The 15,531-nt window shown below is 33.7% G+C and overlaps 1 protein-coding gene across 3 annotated transcripts in view; it reads right to left on the reverse strand.

Annotated features, from left to right (window-relative positions):
- The window catches only part of ADK (adenosine kinase), a 544,441-nt gene that overhangs the window by 349,468 nt on the left and 179,442 nt on the right, over positions 1–15,531 (reverse strand). For all 3 annotated transcript variants that reach the window (XM_058543130.1, XM_058543129.1, XM_058543127.1), the window contains exon 4: positions 1,490–1,568. In XM_058543130.1, the coding sequence (XP_058399113.1) occupies positions 1,490–1,568 (79 nt within the window). The remainder of the gene's footprint in view (positions 1–1,489; positions 1,569–15,531) is intronic.

Below are 15,531 nucleotides of genomic sequence, written 5' to 3' on the forward strand. Positions count from 1 at the left end.
TGGAACCCTCATCTGATAGGACTGATGTCCTTACAACAAGAGGAAGAAACACCAGAGATCTTTCTCTACGCAGGCACAGAAGAAAGGCCATGTGAAGACATAGTGAGAAGGCAGCGATCTACAATCCAGGAAAAGCCCTCACTAGAAACCAATTCTGATGGCAACTTGATCTTGGACTCCCACCCTCCAGAGCTGTGAGAAAATAAATTTCTGTTGTTTAAGCCACCCAGTCTATGGTATTTTGTTATGGCAGCCCAAGCGGACTAATACAATACCTAAGGACAAAAAGTAAATTGTCCTTTTTCTAATACCTGAGCTGACAAAGTAACCAGCAAGATGTTTTAACAAAAACAATACAAATCAACTCACAAATACAAAGACCTTCTCCTCAGGCCACTCCACACAAACGACCACTTTCAAGAATAACTTTTACAATCGAAAATATTTTACTACTATGATTAAATTTGAGCTTTGGAAGTATGTCGGATAATTACACTGTATGGCTAAATCAACTAAGAGTCCAAAAAAACCAGAAATTGTTCAACTTTTATTTGTCAGTTTTCTACTTCTTCGGTCTTTGAAGTTAATTAAAATTCAAAGGCAAAGTATTAATCAATGAAAAATCAAAATGACCTGAGTCCATCAGAGTTAGCCAATTACTGCAGTGAGTGAGATTTTGAGCTAGTTTTCAAATCAGAAAGGTAAGAACCAGCCGTACATTAAGCTTTTCCTCTCCTTCATAATTGGACGTTTAAACAGAATACTAACACTCTCACTCAAGATTAAGTTAGGCTGGTGACTTGAAGAGTATATATCAAAATGAGATTAGCCAATTACCCACTGGTTATGGATACGGATATATAAATTTATACATACATACACACATATATATACATTTATGTATGTATATATGTATATAAAAGATATGCCCAGATATAGATATATAAATATACATGTAGCTATATATAACAAGTATATTGTTATAGGAATATCCTTTCTAAGCACTATATGAAATGCAGAAGCCATAAAGTTTAATTATATTAAAAAAACTAAGAACTTTGGCACAGTAAAAGATACTATAAGCAGAGTTAAAGTACAAATAACAAATAAAGAATAAATATTTTCAATTTATAGAATAAAAAGGAATACCAGCCATAAAATATCAGGAGTTTCTACAAATCAGTAACATATGAAAAATTATTAAAAAATAAAGTCAAAAGATTCAACAACTAATTAAGAAAGAAAAAATGTAAATGAACAATCAACATATTAAAAGATATTCAAGCTTACCAATAACCAAAGGAATATCAATTAAAATAAAATAATTTTTGTTGATTAGACAGGTAATAACTGCTAAAATCCCAATTCAAAACCAACAAAACTATTCTATAGCAACAAAATATAGACTGGAACATTTATAAACAATGACCAAAAGCCTAGGATCATTTTTGAATCCATTTCTTCATAAATTTTAAAATAATTAACCCACCTGGGCCACCTTCATTGAATTCTGGGTAGAGCCACCAGCATGATATTCGACTTTGAATTTTTTTACAAGTTCATCAAACCTATAGGGAAATCACAGTAGAAAAAAGTAAGTTAGCATCTGTCAGTTGTCACAATGTAATATTTTCTGATTAGAAATGCATCAAATCACAATTAGTGGAATTTTTTGAATTATAAAATTATATTGAATAAATGAATTAAATATTGTATGAAAAACAACTTTGCTAAATTTCCATACTTAAGAAATTTTTTCCACAAATATACAACTATAAGAGTTTAAAATATATAGGCTGTCCATAATTAACATATAAACTAAACAGAAAATAAAAATACATAAATTATTGTTTATAAGCAATGTATATTTTCCTATATTAAGTGCTGATCTCTAGAATCCATACAAACGCATATTCTAATACATTTTAAAAGTTTCAGATACCATAAGGACTATTAGTTTATAATTTAAAGAATCAGGAAACCATACTGAGTTGTTGGCATGATTCTAGGCACGTTGCTTGGTGACAGTTTCTGTATCTGCCAAATAAAGGCACAGAGAGAGATGATCTAAAGCTTTGATACTTTACTATTTTGGCATCTGATAAAAGCTATAGAACTTCTCTCCAGGAAAATATATGTATTCACCATATATGAAACTTTTCATATAAGATGATCTATGTACACCCCTCCTACTACACATACCCAATCAAAGGAACATGGACAATGATTCTAAGTCTTAAATTAGATGGCATTATTCTGGATCACAAATCAATATTCCCTACTACATGACTCTAACATGTTAGATACTATGGGAGATGTCCAAGGGGCATAAGTACGTACTTTAATGTCAAAGGGTTTACAAGCTTTGGAGGGACAAAAGGATGAATACACAAGAAAAAATAGAGAAAGGCAGAAAATCCCAAGTTACTGAATAATACAATGTATGCAATGTAGAGCCAGCCCTGATGGCCTAGTGGTTAAAGTTCGGCACGCTCCACTTTGGTGGCCCGGGTTGCGTCTGTCACACCATTCATCTGTCAGTAGCTATGCTCTGGCGGCAGCTCACACAGAAGAACTAGAAGGACTTACAACCAGAATATACAACTATGTACTGGGGCCTTGGGGAGGGGAAAAAAAGGAAGATTGGCAACAGATGTTAGGTCAGGGTGAATCTCTCCCACAAAAAAACAAATGTATGCAGTGTAGACAGCAAGTGCTACAAAAGGTCAGTCAAAGAAGAAAGAGATCGGCATGTCAGTACAGTATTCAAGGAAGATTCCAATCTTTCTGGAAAGTATTTTCAAAACTTTAAAAACTTAAAGTATAGAAGTAGATTCTTTTACTCGAAACATTTCACAGAACTTCAAAATATAATAAAAAAGAGATAAATGTAGAGATGGTCAGATTAGGAGTAGGGAAAATGTAGTTATATCCATTCCCATTTCTCCAGTTATCTTGGGGATTCCATCTATAAAACCCTGAGACAGCAATAAACACAATTAGCAAACCTGCCGACAACTTTGACAGCAATATTTGTATACCACTAATAATACTAATGTAATAATAACAGTAGAGAAGGCAAAGCACATAGGCACAGATGTAGTTAGGTGGGTAGTTGTGGTAGTTCAGGGGAACTTTTTTTCTAACTACTTTCTGAACCAGATATCGGCTAACAGAGATGTTATAGACTGGACAAGAAAGGGAAAGTGAATGGCAAAGTAAACAGAGTGATCAATTGCTAAGCTCATTTGAGGTCTCTCCCCTTTCAAAAGCCAATTCTTCCAAAGATTTTGGGTCCTATTTGTAGTGGGTTGAATGGTGGCCTCCATAAAGATATGTTCCCCTAGAATCTGTGACTGTAACCTTAATTGGAAAAAGGGTCTTTGCAGATATAACAAAGTTAAGGATCTTGAGGTAAGATCCTCCCTCCTGCATTACCCGGGTGGGCCCTAAAAATCCAATGACAAGTCTTCTCATAATAGACAGAAGAGAAGGCACAGAGAAGACTACGTGAAGATGGAGACAGAGATTGGAGTGAGGTGGCCATAAGCCAAGGAAGCCAAGCAATGCCAACACCCACCAAAAGCTGCAAGAGGCAAGGAAGGATTCTCCCCTAGGCTCTTCAAAAGGAACACAGCCACATCGAAACCTTGATTTCAGACTTCTGTCCTCCAGATCTGTGAGAATAAATTTCTCTTGTTGTGAGCCACTCCAATCTGTAGTAGTTACAGCAATATCATCCTTTCTTACTGTCTCAAGAATCTCTTTCCTTAAGCTATAGCCTTCTCTATTCCACCATCCATTTCTTCCTTCAAACAACTAAGAATCAAGTAGCTATAACATTTTGGGAAGACCCAGATGGGCCTAAATTTGTTATAGATACTAAAATCACAGTAAACCAACTATTTCTATTGCTAAGAACTTGGGAAATGTATTTCTAAGAACTGTAGTGTAAAGTGTAAAGTAAAATGTAAAATGAAATGTCTATTTTGGAAGGCATACATCATACTGCTCAACAGCAATCTGACTACAGACTGGAACACTTGTTGCATCACTTCCTGTGTGACCTTGGTCACATCAATGAATCCTTCTGCGTTTCACTTTCCTCACTGGTAAAAAGGGGCTAACAGTACCCACCTCATAAACTTGTAGTGAGCGTTAAAAAAAATGATGATTTGGATAAAATGTTTAAAACAGTTACTTTGTCACTTTAGGCATATAGTAAATACTACATAAAGTTTGCTATGGAACCTAACCCTAAAACCTCAGAGGGTCCTGAGATCCCAAAAGTTTTAGAAAAACTGAATAATAGTTAAAAAGGTTTCTTTGCCTCAGAATCTCTCAAGGTCTTTAATATACTGATATGCACTGTGAAAATTCAAGATGGAGATAGAATACACACATTTCCTAAGTTTATTTGGTCATGTAATTCTTTTTCTCTAGAGCATCTAGCAAAGCTCATGTTCTTTTTAAACCATAATAGTCTAGAACCATGTTGGTCCAATAAGGTAGCTACTAGCCTTCTATGGCTATAGACATTCAAATTTAAGTTAATTAAAGTTAAATAAAATTCAGTTCATAAGTCACACTAGTCACATTTCAAGTGCTCAACAGCCACGTGTGGCTAGTGGCTATCATACTGGATGCACAAATACAGCACATTCTCAGTATTACTAAAAAGTTCTACTGGATGGTGCTGGGCGAGTTCAATAACAAAAACAAAGTAAATAACAGAGTAAACATGATCAATTTTAGAGCTGAAAGGGACCTAACAGAATGCCTTCATTTAACAAATGGTGAAAGTGAGGCATAAGGTATTTGAGTAGATTGCCAAACAAAGGTCACACATAGCACACTGGTGAGTCAAAATCAGAACAGCACTCTTAGAATTGCAGTCTTAGAATTAACTGTTAATTACAAACACACAGAAATCAGTGTATATGTCTCCTCATTCCAGTCAACTAAGAGTTTGCTATACAAACCAAAACTTTGCTTATTGATGTTATCTTTGGAATCAGTTCAAGAGGTATAAAAATTATACGACCTCACATTTCACGATGGATGACGAAGCATATGTTCGATTCCTCTTCCAAGTCTTACTGGATGTCAAAAAACATGTTTTATATATATATAAATGAACAAAAGTATAACAGCACCATAAAGCAAGGAAAGATGCCACACACAGACCATAAATTTGAGAAATAAAATTCTAGTTTAACAGAAAGCAAATGTAATAGAATAACAAAGCAGTGACAGGAGACTTAATAGTAGGAGTAATTTCTTTAAACACTATATTTGGAACATCAGGGTAGCTGCCCAACCATTGCTACCTTATCCACAAAAGTAAAATTTATTTGCTCCAATTTGTCAAGGTAAAGTCCTCCTTATTCTGACAATCGTGTGGATTCCTGGCCTATCTGCCAATTTTTTTTCTTTTTCTTTCTTTTTATTTTTTTGGTAACAGCTTTATTTAGATATAACTCACAGACCATACAATTCACTCATTTAAAGTCTACAGTACAATTGCTCTAAATATATTCATAATTGTGTAACCATCACCACAACTTTAGAATATTTTCATTAACTCAAAAAAAAAAAAAATCTTATACCCTTTAGCTATCAAAACCAAATATCCCCATCATCCTCCCTCACCCTAAGCAACCACTAATCTACTTTCTATCTCTGTATTTTTGCCTATTCTGGACATTTCAAATAAATGGAATCATATAATATGTTTTTGTCAACTGGATTCTTTTACTTAGCATAATATTATCAAGCTTCATACATGCTGTAGCATATATCAGTACTTTATTCCTTCTTATGGCTGAATAACGTTCCATTACATGGATAAACCACATTTTGCTTATCCATTCCTCAATAGATGGATACTTGGGGTGCTTTCATCTTTTGGCTATTGTGAATAATGCTGCTAGGAACATTCAAGTACAAGGTTTTGTGTGAACATGATATTTTCATTTCTCTTGGGTATATAACTAGGAGTAGAACTGTTGGATTAAATGTTTAACTTTCTGAGGAACTGCCAAACTATTTTCCACTACCTACCTAATTTTTTTCTGAGACAATACAGGGGAACCTGCCTATTTAATTACATGAAAAAGGAGCAACTAGAGAATAACTGAGTTTCTATAAATTAACTTTACCACTGTTGAAATTTTTTAAAAAATCAATAGTTGAATGGATGACCTGAGCAATAAAAATGGACATGAATAAAAAATAAGAAGATAAGAGAGCTGAAGTTAAGGAAAATACCTAGAAATTGGATAGAAAACATAAAAAATGAAAAGCATGAAAGAAAAATTAAATGGCACAGAAAATGGATCCAGTGGCCCAAGAGCCATTTAACAAGAATGACATCTATGCAGAAATAGAAGCAATAAAAAAATAAATTAAAAAAAAAAAAAAAGAATGACAGAAAGGGAGATAGAGATAATGAAGAGTATGAAGGAAATACTAGGAAAAATGTTTTCAAAACAGAAAAAATGTATAATCTTCTGATATGTCCAAACACCAAGAAATTTTACTAGGGAGCTGGGACTGGGATCCATACTGGGACATATCTTGTTAGTAACATTTCAGACCTCTCATATTAAGAGGAAAACTTAAAAGCTTCTGGAGTGAAAAATAACAGATTACCTAACAAAAATAACAATCAGAATAACATCAGACTTCTTAAAGAATATAGGATGCTAAAAGACAATGGAATATTGTCTAGAAGACAATGCTAGAAGAAAAAGATTTTCAAAATAGAATTCCATATTAACTCAGATTATTAACTCAATAGTAAGAAAAAATATTTTCCTATCCTTCTCCCTTTATGAAAAAAAAAAATACTAAAGAGCAGGTATGCCAATGGAAAAGGAACATAAGAAAGAAGATGGCATGGGGTTTAAAAAAAAAAAAAAAGAAAAAAGAAGAATTGTGTATGATTTAGGAAAGGTAAAGGAAATCAGAAAGAAATTTAGAGGGTCTATTATAATTTATTATGTGTAAAATTCTCCCTTAAGTGGCCAAAATTTTAATAACAAAAGATTGTATTTTCTTTTCTATGAATCCATCCAATCACACTACTTGGTTCTACAGAGAATAATATTTACCTAGTTATTTGGTAATGATGTTTTGTTTTGTTTTTGATTTTAGAATCTATGCAGCCATAAAACATACAACATTTAATTATACACACAAAACAGAATGTAAAAACATTGACATTATGAAGATGGGAGAATGGAGAGATGAAAGGAAAAGTGTCCAAATTCTCCTTTAATTGAAAAGAGTCCATAAGTATCTCAAATGTTAATAATTAAATTTTAAAAAGAGATTTCAAGTATATTGTTTACAGTCATAAAGTAAATCAGTAGAAAAATTAAAATATATAAAATAACATAAATAAGACAAGGAAGGAAAAGTGAAAAATAGTTTAAGTGCACTATATTCTTCATCTTCCAGATGAGAGTCAATAGACATGTAAATTTGTTAATTCAAGAAATGGGGCATAACTACATTATTTAGATTTATAATGGTAAACTATAACAATTAACTACTAGTGTTTGCAGCTCTATGGAGTGGAGAAGAAGGAAAATTTTTTTAGTTTAGTTTCGTTTTCTATAAATTTCTTAAGGGTATCTAAAATAATGTTCAATTTAAAAAATAGTCATGAAGTGAACACCTGTGTAACCACCACCACCACCATCACCATCACACACAGATAGGTAGGTAGGTAGGAAGGTAGGTAAGCAGGTAGATAGATAACAATATATATTATACATGCTTGACAATTTCTGGACTCTTTATTCTTACTAATTGATCCATAAGTCTACCCCTGCAAAAACTCCATTTTGTCTTAATTGCTATTGCTTTATAAGTCTCAACCAAAGGACAAGTGCCCTCACCTTGTTCTTCTTCCTGAGTACTTTGACTATTCTTGATCCTTTTGTACCTCCATGTAAATGTACAACTAGATGTCAATTTCCAAAAAACAACTTGTCCAAATTCTGACTAGGATTGCATTAGTTAGATAGATCTATACAGGGAAAAGTGTTATCTTTCCAATATTAAATTGTCAAATCCATGATCACAGTATATACCACAGTATATTCATTTAGGTCTTTAATATCTCTCAATTAGGGCCGGCCCCGTGGCTTAGCGGTTAGGTGCATGCACTCCGCTGCTGGCGGCCCGGGTTCGGATGCCGGGCGCACACCGACACACCGCTTCTCCGGCCATGCTGAGGCCGAGTCCCACATACAGCAACTAGAAGGATGTGCAACTATGACATACAACTATCTACTGGGGCTTTGGGGGAAAAAATAAATAAAATTTAAAAAATATATATCTCTCAATTAGTTTCATAATTTTTGCCATAAATCCTGCACATCTTTTATTAGAGTCACTACTTCATACTTCCTATGTTTTAACACTATTGTAAATGATATTTGTGTAAACCTAATTTTTATTTGTTGCTAGTATTTAGAAATATAAACTTTTATATTAATTTTTTTATTCAGCCAAGTCGCTAACATCTCTAATTTCAATGATTTATTTGTGTTTTTGCCATACATACATAATCATCATTTGTGAATAGTGACAATTTTTTTCTTCCCTTTTCTTGCCTTAGTGCAAGGACCTTTAGCAGGACCAGGACCTTCAGCATAACATGCATAGAAAATAAACAGCAGTGGGTGGTAATGGGCAAACTTAGTGTTACTCCAAATTTTAGCCTGATAAATCCTCATGAATCCTCAGGAAAGGCAAGGGAGGTCTATTTCCCCAAACTGAAAGTTTTAGAGAGAAGTGTTTAATTTCTCACTTTGATTTATTTTTACTGTGTGTATGCACTGCTCTACTAAAGAGCTAAATTTTTTAAATGTTACAGACCTATATCTACTGATAGATATTTTCCGTATATTCAAAAACATTAAGCTACCAAAACATACACACAATATAATCCAACCAAATTACAATATACGTGTGTATATTGCAAACAAAATTATCCAATACACATGTGTACTAAAAAAGGGACCTGGAAGAGTATAACCAAGGCCTTAACAGTGGTTAGCTCCAAAGTAGGGGAATTACAGATCTTGTATATATTTGTTTTGATTGTCTGTGTAAAAAGCACATAAACTTTCGTAATAAAAATATTTTTTAACCTAGTTCATTTTATAATGGAAGAATATACCAATTTTCCACACAATTATTTAAAAAGAACTACATATAGAACAGAGCCAAATAATAAAAAGCACAGAGCAAAGAAGTAAGCGATTCGGAATGAAAGAGGCAGGGACAGTTTAACATTTGAACTGGAATTTGACAGATAAGAAAGAAAAAATATTCAGGGCTGAGGGTAAAACAAAAAACGACATATTCAGAGAAAAAAGTTGAATAAGACTAAAACATAGGTCAAAATCAAAGTAGTAAAAACTGACAAAGAAAAGGTAACTCTCTCTGCCAGGCTAATAAATTCATACATTATTCAGTACGCATCTAGGAATTATTAAAATCTGTTTATTAATAGCATGAAAAGCAGATTTTTTAAAAATGATTATGGCACTGTTTGGAGGACAGGGTAGAATAAAGAGAAGCAGATCACCTGCCTTTAGAATAGTTCATACCAAAGAATATCAGATGCTGAGCTAAGGGGCTCAAGACAAGTGATCCAACTAAGGAATCATTTCTGAAGAAGGCAGAAAGGAGAAATTGACTATAAAGTATGAGTTTTGGGAACAATGAAAATGTTCTCTTTTGGCGATGGTTACACACTGTATACATTTTCAAAACTCATAGAATTTTACATATAAAAAGGTGATTTTTACTCTACATAAATTATACCTCAATATACATCAATAAACCTGACATTACAAAAAAAAAATGAGAGAGAGAGAGAGAATATACTACCTAGGGAACCAATCAAGGAAATTCCAAAAGACTATTTCTCTCTCTCTGCGTGTATGTACATATGTAACGTATCTACGTACTGATCTATACAGAAAGACATACACACAGACACACAGAGATACACATTAAGCACATTTGAAACTCAAAACAATCCTGCAACAAATAAGATTAATACAATTATCCCAATTCTCTAAGTAAAGACACAAATTTCGAGTTTTAGTGACTTGTGTTTTAAACTTAAGTTTCAAAATATGGAAAGGCTTCAAGAATAATACAGAGAACACATCTACACCTTTTACCAAGATTCACCAATTTTTAAGATTTTGCACATTTTCGCTTTTTCTCTATAGCTACATAGATGAATATTTAGTTTTTCCAAATCATTTTGGTGTAGGTTGTATAGATAATACACTTTTATTATTTATAATCCCTCTGTGAAAACTTCCTAAGAAGATGAAGTTTCTAACTAGGAAATCACTTGATTTCACATGGGTTCTCACAGATATCTCCAATTCCAACCCAACACAATCCAAAGCCATTGTATTCTCCTATTCTTTGTCATCTCCCTTTCTGTTATGTATCTCTCTTCTTCCATAGTGAGATCTCTTGACCTGAGGTCTAGGACAGGGCTCAGTGCCCCTAATGGACAAGCTCCTTACAGGGCAAAAAGGAGAATCTAACTAGAATGGACTGGGGATGGTGCACCGGGAAGAGGGCCTGACTGATCCTGCTCTATGTCCAAAACACAGGTCTGGAAACTATGTTGGACTTTTTCTTTTCAGGAGTGATTGTGTCAGTTCTAAACTACCTTCTCCACATCTCTCCCTTCTTTTTCACACTCTCTTAAGCCTCCCCCTGACCACTGCTCTCCAAAGGTACCGAAGTATAGAAGCAGCAAGGGCTCTACTGGAATATGATGTTTCTTTCTCCACTTATAAGAAATTTGAATACTTAGTATGTTCTGTCTCCTAGCAATTCTGAAGGTACAGGTTACATGTAATTCTATTTGTGTCCCTTGTTTTAAGAAAGATGAGGAAATTCAGATTCATTATCCTCCAAGCCCAGTTTAAGTGACTTTTGATGGATTTCTCAAAATTAGTTAAGTGGCAGACTCAGGACTGGGAGATCCATCCAGTAATTAAGAAAACATTAAAATCATATAAAATAAAAATAAGAATATTTAGAATAAAATACCTTATGACCCCAAAACTGAATGAATTACTTTTTTAATTAAAGGTAGTTGTGGCTTAATTATTTTTAAGACGGATCCAGAAGATGAATTCTAAAAAGACAGAAAAATAAAAGAAAAAGAGAATGATAAGGAAAGAAAAAGAGAAGAAATTAAAGAACAGAAATAACTCTTTAAATTTTAATGTGTAATTTTTTCTAGTTATCAGATATGAAGCACATACTACTTGAGAAAGATTTCATGATTATACCTTATAACTTAGCATCAATCATTCTTATACAAAAAAAAGTCCTTATAAATAAGATATAAGAAGAATTATGAACAGGAAAATATCCACAAAAATCACCCTTTATAATTTCTACTTCTATCTTAGGGCAATTGCTTCCCACTTTCACAGTAACTAAAGTCTCCTTTACCCCAGTCTTGGGGGAAAAAAATGTGAGCTCAGCATACATCAGAAGATAAAGAAGATCTGACATTGTGCTAACATCACCACAGCATAGAAATAAACATCCAGAATTTGGGACATTTCAAAAAGGAAGACATATGAGGGACAAGACACAAGAATACAATCTTTATAGTACAACTCAAAAAATTTAACTTCCTTAAGAAAGCATTTATAATTGTCAAGCAGAATTTTTGATGAAGCTCTTTCCTAGACTTCTCATCTAAACAAATAATAGATGAAAAAACATCAGTAATTCTAAACAGGTTACACTTATTAAGACCAAATGTTAATAGATTAACACGGGGGAAAAAATCCATAGGCAAATTGTAAGATTCAAAGCTTTGAAATCTTGTACCACAAATGTTTAGTGAGGTTGAAAAAAATTCACTTAAACGTCAGTTTGATAAAAGCCAAAAGAACATTTCCCACATGTGTTTATATTTAAGCATATTCTAAAAAGATGGAAAAAGTAACAGTCATTCAAAACTAAGGTTAAGCTATTATTTCATAAGGATTGTAATTTAAGGGTATTTCTCCAACCTCTAATTTTATTCTTTGATAAGAAAGCAGTTTTAAGCATGTGTTGCTTAGATAAGTCCTTATTCAATTCTAAAATGTTTAAAGTTTTAATTATTCCCACTGTAACTCTGAAGATGAAGTTTTTTGCACGTGAGATAATCAAATATACTGTTGAAAAGCACTTTGTATATGAGTATAGATTAAAATACAATGAATTATTCCTAAATTCAGATGCATGATATGTCTATTAGGCTTCTACCCATTATAAGAACACATAACAAAATTTCACTAAACCAATTTACAATTTTCATTAAATAGTAAAATTGTTTGACATTTAGTTTTAAACAATACAAGAAAAAGCCATATATAAGAAATACTGCAGGACAGTGCTTGTCAAAATGAGATATGTAGTCTCCTGGTAAGCCTAGAGTGTCATCCATATGTCCACAGGTGGTTCAAAAACACAAATTATACTTGTTCCTCCTTTATTGATTTGTTTTAAGCTGTTATTTCTATCAGAGAATCCATGGTTTATAATGGGGACTTAGTTTCTCTGATCATAGAAAAATTCTAGAAACATATGTAACAGATATGGAGAGGAAGTATTCAAGCACTAATGAATTACTTTTTTCTCCCAAACTTTAAAAAATATCACTCATCAGAAACACTCAGTCAAACATTTAAACCTCTTATCAAAACATAACACATGGAACTTCTGATTCTGAGTAGCATATAGCAGGTCACAGCCAGCATTCCTACTGACAACAACTAGAAAAGTCATATAAATCATACATCATTAAAGGTACTAAAGAGCCATGGAAATGAATAAATTTCCAGGGAAGTGAGAATTGTTCAGAGGGCAGACCAGTATTGGCAGCAGTTTCTCCAACCTACTCAAATTTGTAGTCAGTAGCATGTGGCAGGAGAGACAAAATTTGACATCAGGGACCTCAACACACAGCTGGTTTGCCCTATTTGCTGAATTCTGAAGCTGAATGGTAAGCTAAAGGTTAACCAAAATGACCAAAAAGACAGAAAGTTCTCCCAATTGGTCAGTGCTTACAAAACAAAGACAGGCCAGGAGAAAAGGAACTAAAAACATAAGAGATAAAGAAATGAAAGCCCTAGGAGGAATGGAGAATAAAAACTAAAGATACATAGATTTTCTCTAAGGACTGGGAGAGGACATATATCTATAATTGTTACATACAGAAGCTGAAAATTCAGACTTAGAGCTTAGCAGAACACTGAGATGCGAGTGGAGGGCCAGGGGGTAACAAAAGTGGGTATTTCAGCCATTATACAGTACTAAAGCGATAAAATTGGAAACTGAGGACCTAAAACAAAAGATCAGTTTCCCACTTAAGATAACTGCTAAATTTTAAATGTGGGTCAGGCAGAAGGCTAAAGAATTAAGCTAGAAACCTCTGAGAGCAGTTCTGATGATCTTGTCCTGGTGGAATGTTTCAGAGCTGATGAGACAAAGAACCAATGGTCTCAAACAAAAGTCTAGAGAGTCAAGCTCTAGAAACAGAGGCAAACAAGGTAGATTTAATCCATCAAAACTGAAAATCAACTTTGACCTAGCTTAATCCTTCATTTTATTAAAGCAATCAGCCCTCTCGTCACTAACAAAAAGAAAAAAAACAAAAGAAAAAGTTTCAGAAATGACTCAGATACTGGAAATGAAAGCAACTTCAAAATAACTATGATTAATATTTTTAAGAAAACAAAGGAAAGGATGCATAAACTAGATGAAACAATGTGTAATTTCAACAGAGAACTGAAATTATAAAGAAAAAAAAGAACAAAACAGGGGGCTGGCCTGGTGGCATAGTGGTTAAGTTCATGCGTTCTGCTTTGGCGCCCAGGGTTCGTGGGTCAGATCCCAGGCACCAACCTACGAACCTCTTATTAAGCCATGCTGTGGCAGGCGTCCCACATATAAAGTAGAGGAAGATGGGCACAGATGTTAGCCCAGGGCCAATCTTCCTCAGTAAGAAGAGGATTGGCAACAGATGTTAGTTCAGGGCTAACCTTCCTCACAACAAAAAAAAAAAAGAAGAATAAAACAAATATTTAGAACTGAATAATTTGATATATGAGTTTAAGAACTCAGTGAATAAGTTTAAATTTAAACTATTCTCTCTGTATCTTCCTACCACTTAGCCCCAGACATGGGCTCAGTCAGAGAATGTGCAGCAGAAATAGGAAAATAAAGCCTCAGTTTTCTGGCTAGAGGACCAAAAAGGAGAACTACAGGGAACCACAAAGTACTAAAACTCTTAAAACATCTAGAAAAAACAAAAGACTCAGCAAAGAAACAGAAGATATAAAAACAACCAAATGAAAATTCAATAACTGAAATTTTAAAGCTCACTAGATGGGCTCAATAGCAAAATGGAGAAGACAGAATTAAGATTTAGTACACCTGAAGATAATCAATAACAATGTTCCAGTCTGAACAACAGAGAGAAAAATGACTTTTAATAGATGAACAAAGACTCGGACACCTATGAGATAATACTAAAAGATCTAAAGTTTATATCATCAGAGTACCAGAAGAAGAGACAAGAGCAGTGCAGAAAAAAATTTTGAAGAAATAATGGCTTAAAACTTCCCAAATTTGATTAAAGACACACTCCTAACAGGCTTAAGAAGCTCAAATACCCCAAATAGGATAAACTCAAAGAAATCCATGCCCAGACACATGAGAAGAACATAGAGGGTAGAACTGGGTAGAATATCAATATTTAAGAGGAAAAGGTACCAGCAGAGAGGAAGGGAAACACTCACCTACCAAAAAAAGCCAGGAGAGAGTGAGATTTCAAGAAGGAAGGAAGGAACATTCGGCATACCCAAATTCCTTACTAAAGACATGTAAGACAAATTTGATATCAATATGATCAAAATATGATTTCATATTGCCAGTTATCAGGGTAGGCAGCATTCCTTAATGGTTAAAAGCACAGGCTCTGGTGTCAGACAGACCTGGCTTTAATTTCATGTTCATCTAACTGTCTGACAGGGGGCAAGTAACTTAAATTCTCTAAGATTAGGTTTCCTCATTTGTAAAACATGGTATTAAAGACTGTGTCTGTTTTCCCATTCCACAATATTTAAGCATACTGCCTGAGAGATACCAGGTACATACACGCAAAAAAAAAAAAATTTAATAAATGAATGAACGGATGGATGGATGGACAGATGAACTATGGAAAGATTAAATGAGAGTCTTCTTGCTGCTGCTGCTGTTGTTGGATTTTTCAGAAAGTGTAGACGATCAAACTAAAAATTTTTTAAAAATTAAGTTTTTTCAAAATTTTTTAAAAAGAATTTGACATTGATTTGGATTTTGCCTATGTCCCAGATACCTACTAGACACGTAGGTAGAAAATTAAGGCAAAAGCACTCAAAAAAACAAGAAGGTACAACATTGTTATTAGAGAGAAATTTAACCATA

The sequence above is a fragment of the Diceros bicornis genome, chromosome 6 (assembly GCF_020826845.1).
Source record: "Diceros bicornis minor isolate mBicDic1 chromosome 6, mDicBic1.mat.cur, whole genome shotgun sequence".
Taxonomy (NCBI): domain Eukaryota; kingdom Metazoa; phylum Chordata; class Mammalia; order Perissodactyla; family Rhinocerotidae; genus Diceros; species Diceros bicornis.